The sequence below is a fragment of the Ixodes scapularis genome, unplaced genomic scaffold (assembly GCF_016920785.2).
Source record: "Ixodes scapularis isolate PalLabHiFi unplaced genomic scaffold, ASM1692078v2 PGA_scaffold0__279_contigs__length_252992795, whole genome shotgun sequence".
Lineage (NCBI taxonomy): Eukaryota > Metazoa > Arthropoda > Arachnida > Ixodida > Ixodidae > Ixodes > Ixodes scapularis.
Window position 1 is genome coordinate 782,876 of NW_024609835.1, and position 18,142 is coordinate 801,017.

An 18,142-nucleotide genomic window follows, 5' to 3' on the forward strand; every position below is an offset into this window, starting at 1 on the left:
CCAGACGGGGACTGCCTGATCGCCAACGCATGCTCTCTGACCCTATCATTAATGCACCTCCCCGTCTGGCCAACGTACACCTTACCACAAAAATACAACCTTCATTGAACTTTAATGGGGAGATGGGGCCCGCTCTTGGTAGCGGAGCCGTTAAGAACCATGTGGGATTTGGCGGCCACCACTTTCCTATTAAAAAGTGCAGCAAATCACTTTTTAGTGACATACTAAAAAGTGATTTCCTGCACGTTGACATCTGGTTCGAGCGCATTGAGCTACAATTTTCGTGTTGAGTGAACGTTCAGCGGTGCGTAGCGCAGTTCCGCGGTGAAAAAAACAAACAACAAAAAACTATTGTTTGTCCTCTTTTTTTTTTTTTTGGGGGGGGGGGGGGGTACGTTTTTTACTTGTACGGGCTACGCTTTGTACTAAAAGTATGAAAGGAAGCCTGAAACTTGTTAACCAATATATAGAGACATATTTTTTTGTATTGTCATTTAGGCTTAAATAAAACGAAACACGGAAACTTGCCTAGATTATCGACATCACCGCTGTGGGACAAAAATGGCAGAGAGCAAAGTCTACTAAAGCGCTAATTTATATTGTCCGCTTTTGCGCATCAACTCAGCTCTCCCTCGGAGAAATGTCACCCAAAACACTATTAGTTTCGTAGGTCGTAACTACGTAAACTAATGAGCATGTATTGTTTCTTTATATTTGCAGGTTACAACGATGCTTGAAGCTTCTGCGATTGTATTGGGCGCAGGTAACATGACCTGTTTTGATTATCATCAAAAATTGTGGTTTGAGCGCTCGTAAATGCCCAGTTTAATAAAATAGCATGGCACTGAGGAAGGGAGCAGGGTTCAGCTTTATGTTTTGACCGCCAGATGCGGTGAAACTTCGCTTCCAATAAAGTGGATTAGTTGCCGGCAAGAGTTAACTCATACCTCATCCCATTATCTGCGCTTCGGTAGGGAGATGTGAGCGACATGACCAAAGCAAAAAGCTGACAAAATAGACACGGTCGTTAAACGATATTGGTGTTAAAAAAGTATTAAATGCACGGGCTCTTGTCACTTAATTGCATACGACAAAAGCTTGGCGTCAGTTTGCTTACGTGGTGAATTACTTCGAAAATGTATTTTAAGTGCGATTATCAGGATTTTGCTCCAGAAATTGTTTAATCTCAATTTTTGTTGCTACATGTCACAGCGCAATTAATTACTTTAGAAAAAAAAGCAATTATACTTCGCTATATCTTTTCTTTGGAACTACCCGATGTCAATAATTTTGTTTGTGACGGAACTTTTCCTGAAAGTAACCCAACTATTTGATCTTTCCTCGTGTGACCGTCGAGAATTCATTGCACGGCATCTTACGCTCGTCATTGTTCGTGCCTTTCTTTTGCCTGCTTCAGTAGTGGTGGGTACGGAAGCTGAGTTCTGGGTACAACACGAACAAGGTGTTGTATTGTTTTTCTGCACCACCGAGATTGTTAGTGCTCGCTTTATCGCGGCAGTTTAAAGTAAAAGTAGTCCTTCATTGTTGGTGGCCACCGAAAGAAGCTACTGGAGGCTCAAATCCGGATTATTTTGAGAATACACGACATGACTTAATCGGGTAATTAATCGATTAATCGGTTTTGTTCATTCCCATGCGCTATAGTTTTGAAAAATTCAAAATGGCAACAAATTAATTTTTTTTTGCCTTGGCTGAATTAGAATGCCTAATTTATGTACAATTTAGGATTTTAAATCAATGTTGAAGTGTAGTTGAGAGCAGCCAGACGACTTATTTAAAAGGTTAAAAAGCGCAAACAGAACAAGGACAATAATGTCACAAAAACGACAGGACGGGCGCTAACTCACAACTAATTTAATTGGAAAAATATCACTCATCACGAAATATTTTGCCACACCTGCAATATAACCAATCACCACTCTCACTGGCAGCTAATCTAGAAAAATTACTTCTTTTTGGAGAAGAAAAAGAGAAGGCATGCTACCGCAATTGTCATCTCTCCTTTTGATGTAAAACGCCCCTATAAACTCTCTCGGTGTTATGTCTTGCTTTTTTAATATTTTATTGCAGCCAAACGAGCCTTACAGTCAGCGCATCTCCTGCAGTAGTCAGCAAGATGTTCCCCCGGGTTGTTGCGCACAGAAAGATTATGCTCCCGTGCCCTATCGTTAAAACAGCGACCAATTTGCCCGATGTAAATTTTTCTATAGCTTAACGGTATCTCGAATACGACATTGGTGACACATTCAGTGCACTGTACTGCGTGCTTCTTACAGCAGAGCGTTTTTTTTTCTGCCGTGTAAGCATCGGACAGGTTTTCGAGACCTTGCAAGCGGCCGAGAAAACGAAGAGTACATCGCAGCTGCTAGCCATCTTTTTAATGTTGCAGGACACTTTATGCCAATATGGAACCTGATTTAACTTGATTTGTCTGGCTGTAGCCTTGTAGGTTACTTCTTTTGTATTTTTTGGAGTATGGTGAATCGATGGCCGGGTGGGCTAACGCGTCTCAGTTCGGAGCGGGGAGCGAAAGCTTGCGCTGCAGAACTTCCTGGGTTCAATCCCCACCCACCGCCCGTTTCTATCTGGATGTACCGGCACGCGTTCGTGTAATCACTACTACGTGATGCAGGTTAAAAACCACAGGTTAGCGATTGTACTGCACTCGCTAAATTTCTCATCTACAGCTTAGAGACCGGTCACTCGTTGAGGCGTCAAGGCTGCATAAACAGACACGCAACATAATTTTAGAAATGCAAGTGTTTTTTTACAGGAAAAACGCACAAGCCTGATTGTCCCTTCCGAGTCACTGTTTCTGAGAAGAACACTTGGCAATTTAGAGTTAGCCGTTATCTACAGCGCCACCTGGAGACACTGGCTCTGTAGGACCCTTTTTTTGTACGAAGCTGGGATGAAGTTATTAAAGTGTTTAGAGAGGAGTATAAAAATGCCCTCTCGGCGTTGTTTTTAGATGTTGAGGAATCTTCATTATTCTGTGCCTCACGTCAGGCTGCTCGATCCGAGCTGTTCGGGATAAAATAGACGAGTTAGGAGAGGTCAACTTTCAAAGTTCTGCGGGCGTTAGTAGCGACCATTTTTTAGAGTTGGTGCTCTTTTACCTTCAGTCCGCTGCCGTCAGTTACACTGAACGTTTCTTTGTACAGAAATCTGGTGTCTTTATTGGCTCGTCGGTTGCCCCTGGTTTATGTAATATATTTTTATCGTCATCGGACAGGCGCATTTCGGAATGCCTTCCTAATTTGCATGTACAGTGTTCAGATATGTTGACAATTATCTTTCAATTTTAGACACGGATTCGAGTTTGGATGAGGTTGTTCCGAGGACCTTTTGACGTTTTTAAGGAGGCGTCAGGTGGACTTAAGTTTACATTAGAAATGCTCGTGCTGAACTGAATTCGTTTTTTGGACCTTGTGATCATGTCTTCCGACGACCATGTTTGTAGGAAGTATAGCTGCGTTCCAAGAAAAGCCTTGTTTCTTACAAAAGTGCACATTCCAAACTGGTAAAAAGAGGTATAGCCTTAACGTGTCTTCAGGCCGCTCTTGCCAAAAGTAGCAAACCTACAAGGGTGCAGCCAAAAAAAAAAAAAAAGGTTAAAAGACGTGTACATGTGATTTCATATTGGCCATAAAAAGGCCCTCACTAGTGCCACTAAATAAGCTACGCTTCAGAGTAACGACACTTGGCCATATTGTGTCTTAAAATCATGGTTGCCAGTTATCTGAAGCTTTATCTGAAATCACAGGAAATGTTTTTCTGCCCTCCACAAATGTTTAAACCGTTCGCGACAGAGCAAAGAAATATTACATGACCTTCCTAACACCGAATCTAATGCTGAGGATGTCGCACTTTTGAATCATGATGATCGGCAGTTGCGTCTGTTCTGCATACGAGCCAAAATGGCGGCGCCCACAACAATGTCGCGGAACGGAGTGCCGATACTCTAAGCGCAGCTTATTTAGTGGCTCTAGCCCACACCATTAAAAAAATAGCTAGCAGATACGATGTAAACGTTGTTTTCTCGGCCCCTTGCAAGCTCTCGAAAATCTGTCCGATGCTTACACGGCTGAAAAAAACGCTCTGCTCTAAGAAGCTCGCAGTGCAGTACACTGAATGTGTCACTAATGTCGTATACGAGATACCGTTAAGCTGTGGAAAAGTTTAAATCGGGGAAACTTGCCGCTGTTTTAACGATAGGGCACGGGAACATAATCTTTCTGTGCGCGCTAACGCGGGGGGACATCTTGCTGACCACTGCAGGCGATGCGCTGGCTGTAAGCCACTTTTGGCTGCAACAAAATTAAAAAAAAGCAAAAGATAAAATCGAGAGAGAGATAGAGAGAGATTAGAGAGGCGCTTTACATCAAACGTGTCTAAAGGTGTATACATACAACAGGATAGAGGGTTTTAAAGTAGGGAGCCCCGACGCTTTGGGCTCCCTGAAGGCAGGTTGGGGAGTCACACAGGGTATGCGCAGAACTTCTGCGCATACCCAAAGCGTTGGGGCGCCCTACTCTAAAAAAAAAAATCCTGAATTAATTCTTAGAGATAGAGAGAGAAATTAAACTCTATTGCTTAAAGCCTTTCGTCCAAGGCATCGTCAATCAGTCCTCTTCGCCGCAGACTTCGCTTCTAAGTTCCGTCAGTGCGATCCATACGGTGTGCTCTGTGCCCCTCCGGGGGGCGATGCACTCCTTCCCGGTGGATGGTCTAAAGGGTTGGAGTAAGCGAGTGAGGTATTGTAGTCTTGTGTCCTTCGTTGCTGGGCATTTGCAGGAGGCACGCTTCTTCGGATGGTAACCCGTTTATGTAATGTTTGTAGTGCTCTTTGAGGAGTGTTCCTGTCTGTACCCTCCTGATGGTGTCTGATTGTTTTCTAGTGGCGTCTTTGGATGGCCTTGGTTAAGTGGTGTTTTATCTCTGAATTGTTGGAGTAGATCGGTTCCTTCCGAGTGTAGTTCTTTTCTGTGTTCTAGGCGTAGTAGGTGGATGGCCAGGGAGTTGAGGGGCCCGGTTGACTATTTACTCAGTCTAGCTCGTTTGCCTTTTCATTTCCGTCGATGCCTCGGTGATCAGGCACCCATCTGATGGTGACATGGAGTGTGGGGTTAGGATTCATGCGTTCCTGTAGAACGATTTTTATATGTTCTGGTAACGCGCATTTTTAGTGAATCTTTGGAGAGCATTTCGGCTGTCCCTGAGGGTGTGAATATTGCTGGTGTTTTTGCTCTGGGTGATTGCGTTTGTTATCGCCTGGGTTATCGCCTGGGTGATTGCGTTTGTTATTGCCTGGCAGAAGAGGCATTGTTGTATTTGGTTGCCAGCTTCAGGTCTGGTCCAACTACTCCTGCATGTCCCTTTCTGGTGAGTTTGTCAAAGTTTGTCGAAGCAGGCATCAGTAAAGTATACCCGTTCTGTTTTCGGTAGCGATAATACGTATTATTCTGTCTGCCGTGCTCTTACAGTCCGCCTTTCTTGATGTGCTTCTTGGATCATATTCTTGGGAATGGGTTGCACTATTATTTTGGGTATGGTGTCCCATGAGGGAAGGAGTTCGCATATTGAGGGCAGGTTATGTGTTAGATAGTTGAGGAATTCCAGGATCTTCCTTGATTGGAGGTTTGTAGACGTTGTTTTAGGGAAAGCTGATCTATGTCGACCCTGTCGTCTAATTGGTTAAATATACCCATTTGGTTTATCATCATAATTGAGGTAAAGCGGGGAACCACCTGGCGCTAATCTCGTTACTTTGCGTAGTTGAGTGTTTTGTTTTTCTTCCGGGGTTTTTGTAAGGGTCATTTAGGGAACTGCGTACATGGCGCGTGATGTAACGAGTGTTTCAAATATCTTTCTGATTTCGTGCTCCTTCATACCGCGTTTCTTTCCTGTGATTCGGCTTTTGATGTCTGTGATTTGGTTAATTTGTTTGGTGCATCTGTCCATCGATTGTACTGCTTTACCCTCTTCTTGAAGGATGAATGCCAATTTTTTAATGTTGCTCGACGGTCGAACGTTGCATGCTTTTAGAACGATGGTCTGTTCGCCAAGTTTCAGGCGAATTTGTTCTCTGACTGGCCCAGCTTCTTTTTGTCTGCCTTTGATGACTACTGTGTATTCCATGTTGATCGGCGAGCTTTGGAGACCTATGTTTTTCGTGTATTCTTGAATTGCATCGATGCCCTCTTGTAGTGCTGTCTCTTGGTGCCCGGGGGAGCCAGCGGTGCACCACAAGATGATGTTCGCGTAGAAATTTAAGTTTAGGTCTGGGATGTTCTGGAGTTTCTTTGGGAGGTCTTTTAGTGCCAGGTTGAAGAGCGCCGGTGATAGTATTGCTCCTTGTGACACGCCTCTGTGAAGTGGAAATGGCGGACTCGAATATTCGTCAATTTGTATTTCAAATGTCCGATTCGTTAGGAAGCTCGTGATGTGGTGTGCATCCTGTGCGCGGGTTTGGTATTTTCTAGTTTTTCTAGTACATCTTGATGTGTGACGCTGTCAAAAGCCTTGTTGATGTCTACGCCAACGATTGTTCTGATCTGGGTCGTGCTAGATGGTTCACAGACTTCTTGTTTCAATCAGCATGGAATCTTGCGTTGTCACGTGTTTGCGAAATCATATCATTGTGTCATAGAGGGCATTTGCGTGTTTTAGGTGCAATCCTAGCCTCTTCAGGGCCTTTTTTTTTTCTTCTGCTGGCTTGCCTATACAGGATGTAAGAGAGAGAGAGGCCTGAGGTTTTCGATTTTGTTTGGTGGCTTTTCGGGTTTGGGTATGGGGAGGACTTTAGCTTCTTTCCATGCTTGTGGTATTTTTCCTGTCTCTTATGCTTCGTTAATGTGATCAAGAAGCTACTGAAAGTAGTTGTCTGGGAGGTTCTTGAGGATGTGATATGTGATCTCATCCTTGCCTAATGGGGTGTTCCGCGTGAACGAGAACAACGCTGTTCTTAGTTCCCCCATTGTAAAGAGAGAGCCGATTCCTTCGTTCTCATCTTCTTTTGCTTCCTTCCTTTTGTACTCTGTTAAAGGAGAGTATTTTGGATGTTCTACGTACAGGAGGTCTCTTAGTTCATTGGCGATTTCTCGCTGTGTTTTGTTGGTGGCAATCTTAAGTTTACGCAGGCTGTTTTGGGGTTTGGTTTGTCCAAGCAGCGATCTGAAGATTAGCCAGACTCGTACCGTACGCAGTTTCCCGTTGAAGTTGTCGCACATTTCTAGCCAGTTGTTCGTGGCAAGGTCTTGTGCGTAGACCTGGGCTTCCTCTGTGATCTGCTCTATATTGAGTTTTAGAGCTCTTCTGGTTTTGTTTCTCCTCCATTTCTTGATTAGCACGGGTCTTTTCCCCAAAGTTTCAGGAGGTGCGGAGGCACAGAGACTCGTGCTTAGGCACAGAGACGCAGCACTTCAGCGTGCCAAGGAAGCTTGGGTCACGCCGCGAGACGGGCGAAACTTGTTTTCGACGAGTTGTGCTTTCTTCGAGCGGCGCTGCGCTTTCGTAAAAAATGATGTGTTCTCAAAGGCAAGTTTCACTGTTTTCACTGGGTTTTAATACACTGACTAAATTGTTCATCAGTTGAGCAGCTGAGAGACAAGTCGCCAGTTGAGGTAGACTAACTTCAGGCTATATAAACATACACACAAAGACAGACACACTTGCTTTGTCGCGGATTGCTCGACCCTTTTTGATAGGCGGAAAAGCGTTTCCCGTGATTTCAGATAAAGATTTTGATACTTGGAAATAATGATTTCGAGCACCAAGGTGGTTCCAGTGGAGCTACGCTCAAAGCGTAGCCTTCTGAGTGGCTCTATAAAGTTTGTCCCGTCCAACGTTACTAGGTCGAAGTCCGTTGACAAACTTCATAGAACGGCTGGCTTCATTTCGTGGCGCGTCCGCTCTGTGGTGCGGGCTAGGCTATCACCCGCCTTATACGTGTAGAAATTGAGGGAGAGGAGGAAATTAAAGCGCGCGGGGACGCAAGCAAGCCGAGCTCTGACTGGAATGATTAGAGGGTACGCGCAACGCTAGTTTGCTTTGTGTCTACTCGCTGTTCGAACGCTAAACGCCGGACGCCGGCGTTCGAACAGCGAGTAGAGACAAACAAGCGTTGCGTGTATCCACTAATCATTCGAGTCAGAGCTCGGCTTGTTGGCGTTCCCGCGCGCTCTTCTCTCCTCCTCTTTCCCAATTTTTGCCCGTATGAGCGGACGCAGCGGAACCCGTGGAACGTTGGATTCAGATCGCCTGCGGTGGAAAGTTATTCTATTGCGTGTGTCCTTTTATAGTAAGCATAAACTATTCGCTAAATTTTGCCCAAAATGGGTGTCGTTCGAAAACTGGTCCTTGGTCGCCCGTAGAGGCGTTGTCGCTGATGGACCGCAATCCCACCGTACTTGCTCGCGTGCAGGCAACAAATGACTGTTTTCGAACGCCGCTCTTCCGTAGATCTTGTAAACTACTAGAGCTGAGAACAGTGCAACCCCCCCCCCCCCTTGACAATTAATGAGGCAGTTGTTTTTAGAGCGCAGCTCTTAGGCGCCCGTTTCCGGCTTGAGCGGCGTCGCCGTCGGCGTAACCGCGCGGTGCATTATGGGTAAATTTCCCCGCTAAATCTAGCGGAAAAAATTTCCCTGCTAAATCTAGCGGAAAACTTTCCCCGCTAAATCTAGCGGAAAAAATTTCCCCGCTAAATCTAGCGGAAAAATTTCCCCGCTAAATCTAGCGGAAAAAATTTCCCCGCTAAATCTAGCGGAAAACTTTCCCCGCTAAATCTAGCAGAAAAAATTTCCCCGCTAAATCTATCGGAAAAAATTTCCCCGCTAAATCTAGCGGAAAAATTTCCCCGCTAAATCTAGCGGAAAAAATTTCCCCGCTAAATCTAGCGGAAAAATTTCCCCGCTAAATCTAGCGGAAAAAATTTCCCCGCTAAATCTAGCGGAAAAATTTCCCCGCTAAATCTAGCGGAAAAAATTTCCCCGTTAAATCTAGCGGAAAAATTTTGGTCACGTGACCTGGGGAGTCACGTGACACCCCGAGGTCACGTGACCTCTGAGGGGGCACGTGTTTGCCCCCAGGTGACCCCACCAAGGTCACGTGCCCTCGGGGGGGGGGGGTCACGTGACCCCCCCCCCCCCGAGAACACGTGGCCCTCAGTACCCTTCCCTCCTCCTCCTCAAGAGCTGCGCTCCAATGCGGCGTTACAGGGAGTGGTAAACGACTTCCACTTTTTTTGCTCGGTTCCAGTTGGCTTCGCCGCCGCCACCGTGGTGGCTCCTGCTATCGTGGGTGCACTGGGCTTCGGCTCTGCTGGAGTCGCGGCCGGTTCGACGGCTGCCTGGGCCCAGTCCACCTTCCTGGGCGGAGTGATTGCGAAGGGCAGCCTCTTCGCCACCCTCCAGAGCTGGGGAGCGGCCGGCATCCCCATCGCCGTGAAGCTCGTCACTGGCGCGGCCGCAGCGGCAGCGGCACGGCTCATTTAAAGCGGCAGCGAAGACGACTCTAAAATTGTTTCCTCCGAGTCGATAAAGTTGGCTTTCAATCTTAGAGCGGTTATTTTCTATCGTTGTTTTTCTTTGGGATCGTTTTAGATTAAAACGACTGACTCTTATAGTCGAAACGATCGAACCACAGTAATGCTTAAGTATGGTTAGTAGTTACTGCCGACCATAGAGTTATTATAATGTACGCTAGAGGTTCAACTAGAGGTGCAACCAGTCTGAAACTGACTTCCGGTAATGCATTTCTATGGAAAAAAGCGCACGCATTTTCTCTCTGCGCTCGATTATATAAGTAAATATTGAGAAGAAATCAAACCTGACAAATAGTTTATAGCATTTCTCAATCACATATACAAATAATTGTCATTTACAGAGGTTTTTTCTGTCGATTTCATGGCATAAAGCAGAGTGCTAAAGTAGCTAAATATACGTGTACACTACACAATTATGTCAGAGATTGTTGCCCCAGCCTGCGTATTTACCGTGGTACTTACCCATGAAAACGCAACCGAAGATCGTCTTGTGGCATCGTTCAATATATGTTCATATGTTCCAAAACATTAAAAAATACCGGGAGGCACGGGCGCCTACACTGTACTCCTTACCTGGGGGCCCGGTGGCTACCGGTGCGCGATACGGCAGGGTAATCAAAGGCGACCGCAACTAATGAAATAATAATAATATTAATACCGTTTGTTAGCGCGCATAAGTTTTCTGTTTCGCCCCTTTTTTTTTCGTTTCACTGAACGCAAACTTTTCCAAGGAGAACAGATCCAATAAAAATTACATGAGGTCTGTTATGTCGTCTGCTTTCTGCTTTCCCGCTCGCGCGGTTAAATTTGATCGCGGCAAAAGCGCTTCACGTCGCTAAAATACGGGAATGCCGAGGTTGTGTGCAGCTCTGGATTGCAAGAACCGCGAGGGAAGAGCCTCAGGATTATCATTTCACACGTAAGTAGTAATCAGGTTTATTTAATTACTATATATCACTAAAAATCAAAACTATAGCGCGCAACCGCTGGTACATATATGGCCTGCACTGCAGCACTTCATTTGATATTCCAGGTTCCCTAAAAAAAATGACAACCTTCTGCAGAAGTGGTTAAAAGTATGTCCGGACAACTTCACTCCTTCCGCACATCATGTCCTTTGCTCACGGTACTTCGAGCTCCAGTGCTTTAAGGATGGGTTGTATGTGAAAGCAAGACTCAAGGAAGATGCAGCACCCACCGTTGGTTCTGTCAAGGTATGTACATATATACTGAACTGCAAGTAGATTGAATTCAGTTGTGAATATGATGCATGCTTTTCTAAAATTTGAGCTTCATGCATTATTGTGGTAAATGCAAAAATAATGTATAGCAGCAGAGGAGTTTGTAATGTCACTTTTATTTCCAGTCGTTAGATCATATACATTAGAACAAATTGTGTATGTGTTAATGTATACCTACTGGTCTCTTTCTTATAGGCACCAAGGAAGCGTCCAGCACCACGGATTGCCGATGACGCAGCACCAAGACCATGCTCAAGTGACCACACCTACTTCGATGGAGAGTCCCCAAAAAGTAAACGACGTCGTATGAACAAGAAAATAGATTCGGCAAAAAAGAAAATTCACATAATGCAATGGACCCTGAAAAGAAACAAACGAAAAGTTAAAAATCTCCAATATCTTTTGGAATGTCTGAAGGAGGAGCATGCACTGACAGATGAACTTCAACTAAGATTGGAAGCATTTGGAGAAATCCCGCAGGAACTACTGAAGGGCTTTAGAAAAAACGCCACCAGGAAAATGACTGGCAGAAGGTACACCAAAATAACAAAGCAGTTCGCAGCCACCCTGCACTACTACTCACCCCAAGCCTACGCCTACGTCAGCACGCTCTTCCCCCTACCTTCTGTGAGCTCCCTCAGATGTTGGTTGAAAGTTGTTGGAGGGTGGCCTAAATTCACCAAGGAGGCACTAGGAAGCTGCAGCGACGCCATGAAAACTCTTCTGAACGGGAGAAGCTGTGTGTCGTCATGCTGGACGGGATGTCCATAAAAAAAGAAATAAGCTTGGATGTCCCAAAAGGCAGGTTCATCGGGTACGTAGATTTCGGCCAAGCACTTGGCCCAGGCGAGACTGACGAAGTGCCCATGGCAACAGAGGCCTTGGTTTTCATGGTCGTAGGCCTCGCTTCACCCTGGAAGATGCCATTCGGCTATTTCCTGACCAATGGGGTGTCGGGGTTGTTTCTTAAGAGCCTCCTTGAAGAGAGCATCGTCGCCCTTGAAGATTGCGGTCTTCACGTCAAGGCCGTGGTGTGCGATGGACTGGGTGCAAACGTCGCCATGGCAAAGCTGCTGGGCTGCCATGTTCATGAAATAAGCTATGAAAACATGAAGACGACATTCGAGCACCCGACTCGACCCACCGAGGAGGTGCATTTCATTTTCGATGCCTGCCATGCCCTCAAGCTTCTCCGTAACCTGCTTGGAGACAAGAGGGTGCTGAAGTCAAAAGCCTATGCGGTAAATAGTAGCTAAATTGCTTTTTAAAACATACAAGTACCACTACATCAGAAAAAGAAGACTGACTTTGAACCCCGAGAACCGAAAACAAGCACAAAGCCACTAAACGGAGTGCAGGTTCAGCCTTTATTTATTATGTTCCAGTTTTGACGTGCAAAATGCAGCTGTAAAGCAAACATTTGAAGAAATCTGGTAAAACAAGTACCAATTAACCATTTTGCATTGCATGTGTATACATTTCATGCACTTCTTAATGCGATGCCAACCAACACACTAATGTCAAACGTGCAGCCTCTTTGAACCTGACATCACAATTTTATAAAATGAACCTAATGTAGTCACAGAAAAAGCAGTCTGAAACAAAATAAAAAGTATGTAGTGCCCTGCTCCTAGATGACAAGACGAACTAGCTTAAAAATAATTAGTGACATGTCAAAAGAGATTATAAATTGCAACACTATACACAAATAGGTCAGTGCTTGTGCAGTAGCCCATTTTCAAAATTCACAAATAGCCAGAGGCATGCTAGGAGTCAGGATCCACATGCTCTGTGCTAGCCACTTCAGATGTAGTAAAGCTTTAAAAGAAAAATCTAAAACAAAATGCTCTTTGCAAGCACTGCATTAGTTTAGTAAGTGATATAGAATACATATTCAGGAAGATTACAAGAGACCAGAGCAGTTGACGTGAGGGCACTGACTCTAAATGTGCCTCTACACCTTCATGCTAATGTTACCAAATAAAATGCTCCAGTTGATATAATTATGTTCTTTCCAATGGTTATTACTTTGCAGCACATCCAATGGCACTTCATTGAGCAGCTGCACGAGCTGCAAACATCTGAAGGCCTTCGTGCTGCCAACAAACTCACACAAGCCCACATCGACTTCTGCCGACAGAAGATGAAGGTCAAGTTGGCTGCTCAAACCCTCAGCAGTTCCGTCGCCAAGGCCCTTCTGTTTGCCAAAGAGCTTGGGCTCCCAGAGTTCAGCAACTGTGAGGGAACGTGCAAGTTCATCCAGGACATTGATAGGTAGGATCTGAAGTCCATTGTTCGTGCTTATACTATAGTGAGGCTGTACTTAATGTTCCACGTGTTAATTGTGGAAAACAATGGTTTTGCATGTTACCCAGGTGTTTTGATCTGCTAAACTCACGGAGTCCTGTGGCCCATACCTACAAGCGTCCCTTCAACAAGGCCAACATCCAGGAGAGGAGCCAGATGATGGAGCGGGTTGGCCAGAACCTCATGCAGCTGGAGCTACCCGGCGGACAACCTGCAGTGACAGACGGCAGGCGCATGTCTGTCATTGCGTTTGCCTTCACCCTGAAGAGTGTGGCAAGCCTTGCAACTCAACTGCTCACCGGTGGTGAAATCAGGTTAGTGCAAGTGAAAACAGTAACTATACTCCATCGCATTTATAGTCTGCTGTAAGTTAAGTAAAGCAGAAAAAGACCATTCCAGAAGCTCTGCACTCACCAAGATTGCTGGTTTTCTCTACTCCACTCGGCTCCTCCCCCAACGTTCATTCTACTAAGGTGAAAAAGGTGGCGGGCTTTCTTGAAAGAGTTTGTTCTGCTTCTCTTAACTTGCAGCAGACTATTGAGCACAAAATTAATGTTCCTAAACAAATTGTCTTTTCTCATGCCTTCCTCTATTAGCTACCTGTGCTCCTACCGGACAAGCCAGGACCACCTGGAGATGTTTTTCAGCTGTGTGCGGCAAAGGGGCGGCTGGAACAATAACCCATCAGCTGCTCAGTTCCGGCAGGCCTACAGGAAGCTGCTGGTACACGCTGGTGTGCAAGCACCCAACTCCGCCAATGTGGCTGCTGACCTCGAAGGGGAAAGCCTGACAGTCAGCCAGGGTACCATCAATCCTGCTCTTGATGCTGGGGACGACCAAGAGGGTGATGATCTGGCCGTGGTCTATGGGTTGGGCGAGGATACCCTGTCAGAGTTCACCTCTGAAGTTGTGAAATACATTGGGGGCTTCGTCAGCCGCCAGGTCACCAAGACGCTGAGCTGCCCATCATGTGTGAGTATGCTCCTGGATGATAGCGTAACAGGAGTCCTTATTACCATCAGGGACAATGGCGGGCTTGTGTACCCTTCCGAGCTCGTTTGCCAGCTTCTGCAGGAAACAGAAAAAATCTTCAGAGTGGCCACTGAAGTTGGAACCGCTCAAATCAGTGCAACTGTGTTGACCATTCTCGCATACAGAGCGTTTTACGAAAAACATGCAGAGAGCTTTCAGAACCAGGCGCATGTCAATGACGAGCCAATGCATGCGGTGGCACTTGCCAAGGCAGTCATCAAAAAATATGTCACGCTGCGGTTGCGACACTTGGCCCGCACCATTACGGAAAGATCCCGTGGAGGATATGTGCGGCATACCTTGACAAAACGAGTCCTCTTTTGCCACCAGTAATGTGGCACCCTGAAACCATTTTTTTTTCTTTACTCAGCTTGTATGCATTTTTCTCTTGCTTTGTTCCTTTATTCATATTGTACTTGCAGGTGGATGTAAATATATAATGTGGAACAACAATTTATATGCTATTCATGTGCTGTGTATCTCGCAAGTCATTTTTCTTTTATCGATCGTTATGTTAAATGTTTAACGTGTGTGATATGCTAAAATGTGTATTAATGTTCTAGTTTGTTTCTCCTGTTGTCTTTCGCCGGGGTGTTGTTGTACATGCTTTTAAAACCATGCGGTGTAACGCGATGCCTGTATGTATTCTGCGCGGCACGTTTCCCTTTTCAGCTTCTCTAATGAGCAAATATATATATATATATATTTACTGTTCCTTCTTCGCGCCGAGTGTCATTAAACGTCATCACAAATCACGCACGGTGTTACGCCTAAGTCATTTCATATGAAAATTCGTTCACGAAGGAAAGGAAAAAAAAAAACGATATTACTTGCCTGTGCACGCCGTGGCTTTCCGAGTGTCGTTTACGCAGATCAAGGCGCAGTAAACCGCCTGCATCGAAGATTTATGTTGCATTAGCACATAAATCTTCGGTGGCATTGTCAAAATTATTGATGGCCTTAAACTTTCCTCATCATCTGGCACTAATAATAGAAACCCAAAATCGTAAAAAAAAAGTACTCTTTTTTGTTTTAGTTAAGCTTTTCCAGGAATCCCTCTATCGTGGTACTCTTCCCAAGGACTGGAAGGTAGGGAAGGTGACTCCGGTTCATAAAAGTGGCGATAAGTCTAGAATTAGTAATTTTCGTCCTATTTCATTAACGAGCATCCCCTGCAAACTTTTGGGACACATAATTTACTTCCATCTTGTTGCTTTCCTTAATTCTAGTTTTTTTTTTCGCCCCTGCTCAACCGTGGATTTAGGAAACTATTCTCGTGCGCATCTTAACTGTTAACGCTTACTCACAATCTTCATGACGCTCTTCATCGTTCTTTCGTGGTAGATTGTGTATTTTAGATTTCTCAAAAGCATTTGACAAGGTTTCACACAGTTTCTTTTTTATAAACTCATTATCCTTAACATAGAACCCTGTGTTTTAGGTTGGATTGTTTCATGTCTAACTAACCGCTCTCAATTTCCACTTTCCAATAACTTCAGGCGTTTCTCAAGGCTCTGTACTAGGTCCTCTTTTGTTCCTTATTTATAATAATGATGTCCCTACTCACGTTTATTCATCCATCGGTCTGTTTGCAGATGACTGTATCATCTACAGGAAAATAACCAATAATTTTGATGTTCCTTCTCTTCAGTCAGATATTGAGAGCATTTCCCGCTCGTGTGACACATAGCATGTGAAGCTCAATAACAAAGGCAAATCCATGAGAGTATCACATTACATTAATACCTTCCGTTTTTGCAATATTAGTAACGCTGTCCTGGAGTCTTTATTATTATATAAATATCTCGGTGTTCATGTGACAAATAGCCTCTCCTGGGATACTCACATTCAATACGTGATCAAAATTGCTAACCGCATGTTATGCTGTCTTAAAATAAACTTCTCTCTTGCTTCCACCTCTTTAAAACTACTCCTTTTTATGTAACAGAATGTTAAGTTGGGTTAGTTGGTTGTTCATGACTGGAAGGAAGCGCCGAAAGACAGGGACAAAAGAAGTAGGTAACGACGACACGTGGCGCACTCGCAACTGAAGGCTTATTGGAAAATACAAAGACTTAAATACTATGACAAACCACTTCATTTCCTGCCACCCCACTCTCTCTCTAAAAATAGAATCTCCTTATCTAACAATGCCACAGACGGCTCGCTGACGCACTTCTCAACGCCCCTTGTTTTGATAATGAATGCTTCGTGTACTTCCCTTGTGGTTTTATCGCTGTGTCGTCCCAGGATGGCGGTGTTAGTAAACAAAGGTGTGCACGGGCATCTAGCGCAATGTACTGCCAGATGCCCTGACGGCGTCTGTTTTACAGCTGACGCATGTTCTCTTGCACGTTCATTGACGCAGCGGCCAGTTTGTCCTACGTAGGAACGCCCACATGATAGTGGAATGTCGTAAATGACACAGGATGAACATTCCAAAAACTTATTTTTGTGTTTTTTGTGCAATCTTCCCTGTCCCTGTGTGGGTAGTTAATTCGCTTGCACAAAGACGAAAGTTTGCTAGGGGCCGTGAGAACCACCGGAACGTTGAAGCGCCCCGCCACTTTTTTCAGGTTGTGGGATACGGCATGTAGGTAGGGTATGATTGCTGGTCTACCTTTTGGTCGTTCATGAGCTTTCTGTGGAAGGCCTCTAAACTTTCTCTTCAATCCATCTGCTACATCAGCAAGTGTTCTTCCCGGGAAACCCGCAGCTAATAGGCGATCAACTTGCAACAGAAAACTCCTGCTCATTTCATGTTCACATGATTTCTTCAACGCTGCTTCAAGGCAGGACGTGGCGATACCTTTTTTTATAAGTTTAGAATGGGCAGAGTCGTACCGTAGCACGTTTTTCTTAGACCGGGGCTCATAGGCCCAACATGTGTGATCTTGAAGAAACGTGAGCTTAAGATCTAGAAACTGTAGATGCCCCCCCCGATGTCCTCTCATGGGTAAACTTCCAACCATAGAAGCAGGCCGCAAAAACACCCAACAATTCTGCTACATCATTGTCAATGCACTCTTTTGGTTGGAGGACAATAACCAGGTAATCATCCACGTATCGGAAAATCCTAAAACGGCCTTCATTTGAAGTTTACCCATGAGAGGACATCGGGGGGGCATCTACAGTTTCTAGATCTTAAGCTCACGTTTCTTCAAGATCACACATGTTGGGCCTATGAGCCCCGGTCTAAGAAAAACGTGCTACGGTACGACTCTGCCCATTCTAAACTTATAAAAAAAGGTATCGCCACGTCCTGCCTTGAAGCAGCGTTGAAGAAATCATGTGAACATGAAATGAGCAGGAGTTTTCTGTTGCAGGTTGATCGCCTATTAGCTGCGGGTTTCCCGGGAAAAACACTTGCTGATGTAGCAGATGGATTGAAGAGAAAGTTTAGAGGCCTTCCACAGAAAGCTCATGAACGACCAAAAGGTAGACCAGCAATCATACCCTACCTTCATGCCGTATCCCACAACCTGAAAAAAGTGGCGGGGCGCTTCAACGTTCCGGTGGTTCTCACGGCCCCTAGCAAACTTTCGTCCTTGTGCAAGCGAATTAACTACCCACACAGGGACAGGGAAGATTGCACAAAAAAACACAAAAATAAGTTTTTGGAGTGTTCATCCTGTGTCGTTTACGACATTCCACTATCATGTGGGCGTTCCTACATAGGACAAACTGGCCGCTGCGTCAATGAACGTGCAAGAGAACATGCGTCAACTGTAAAACAGACGCCGTCAGGGCATCTGGCAGTACATTGCGCTAGATGCCCGTGCACACCTTTGTTTACTAACACCGCCATCCTGGGACGACACAGCGATAAAACCACAAGGGAAGTACACGAAGCATTCATTATCAAAACAAGGGGCGTTGACAAGTGCGTCAGCGAGCCGTCTGTGGCATCGTTAGATAAGGAGATTCTATTTTTAGAGAGAGAGTGGGGTGACAGGAAATGAAGTGGTTTGTCATAGTATTTAAGTCTGTATTT

The 18,142-nt window shown here is 45.1% G+C and overlaps 1 protein-coding gene across 1 annotated transcript; it reads left to right on the forward strand.

Moving 5' to 3' along the window:
• Positions 1-718: 718 nt before the first annotated feature.
• On the forward strand, positions 719-9,582 carry LOC121837059 (interferon alpha-inducible protein 27-like protein 2). Its single transcript, XM_042292514.1, has 2 exons — positions 719-763; positions 9,283-9,582. The coding sequence occupies exons 1-2, from the start codon at positions 730-732 to the stop codon at positions 9,516-9,518; spliced, it is 270 nt and encodes an 89-aa protein (XP_042148448.1). The 5' UTR covers positions 719-729; the 3' UTR covers positions 9,519-9,582.
• The last annotated feature ends 8,560 nt before the right edge of the window (positions 9,583-18,142 follow it).

Excerpts from the sequence above, each read along its gene's own strand:
- LOC121837059 (XM_042292514.1), top strand. The coding sequence starts at position 730 with ATGCTTGAAGCTTCTGCGATTGTATTGGGCGCAG. Across the intron at positions 764-9,282 it reads TGCGATTGTATTGGGCGCAG|TTGGCTTCGCCGCCGCCACC; the intron begins GTAACATGACCT and ends GCTCGGTTCCAG.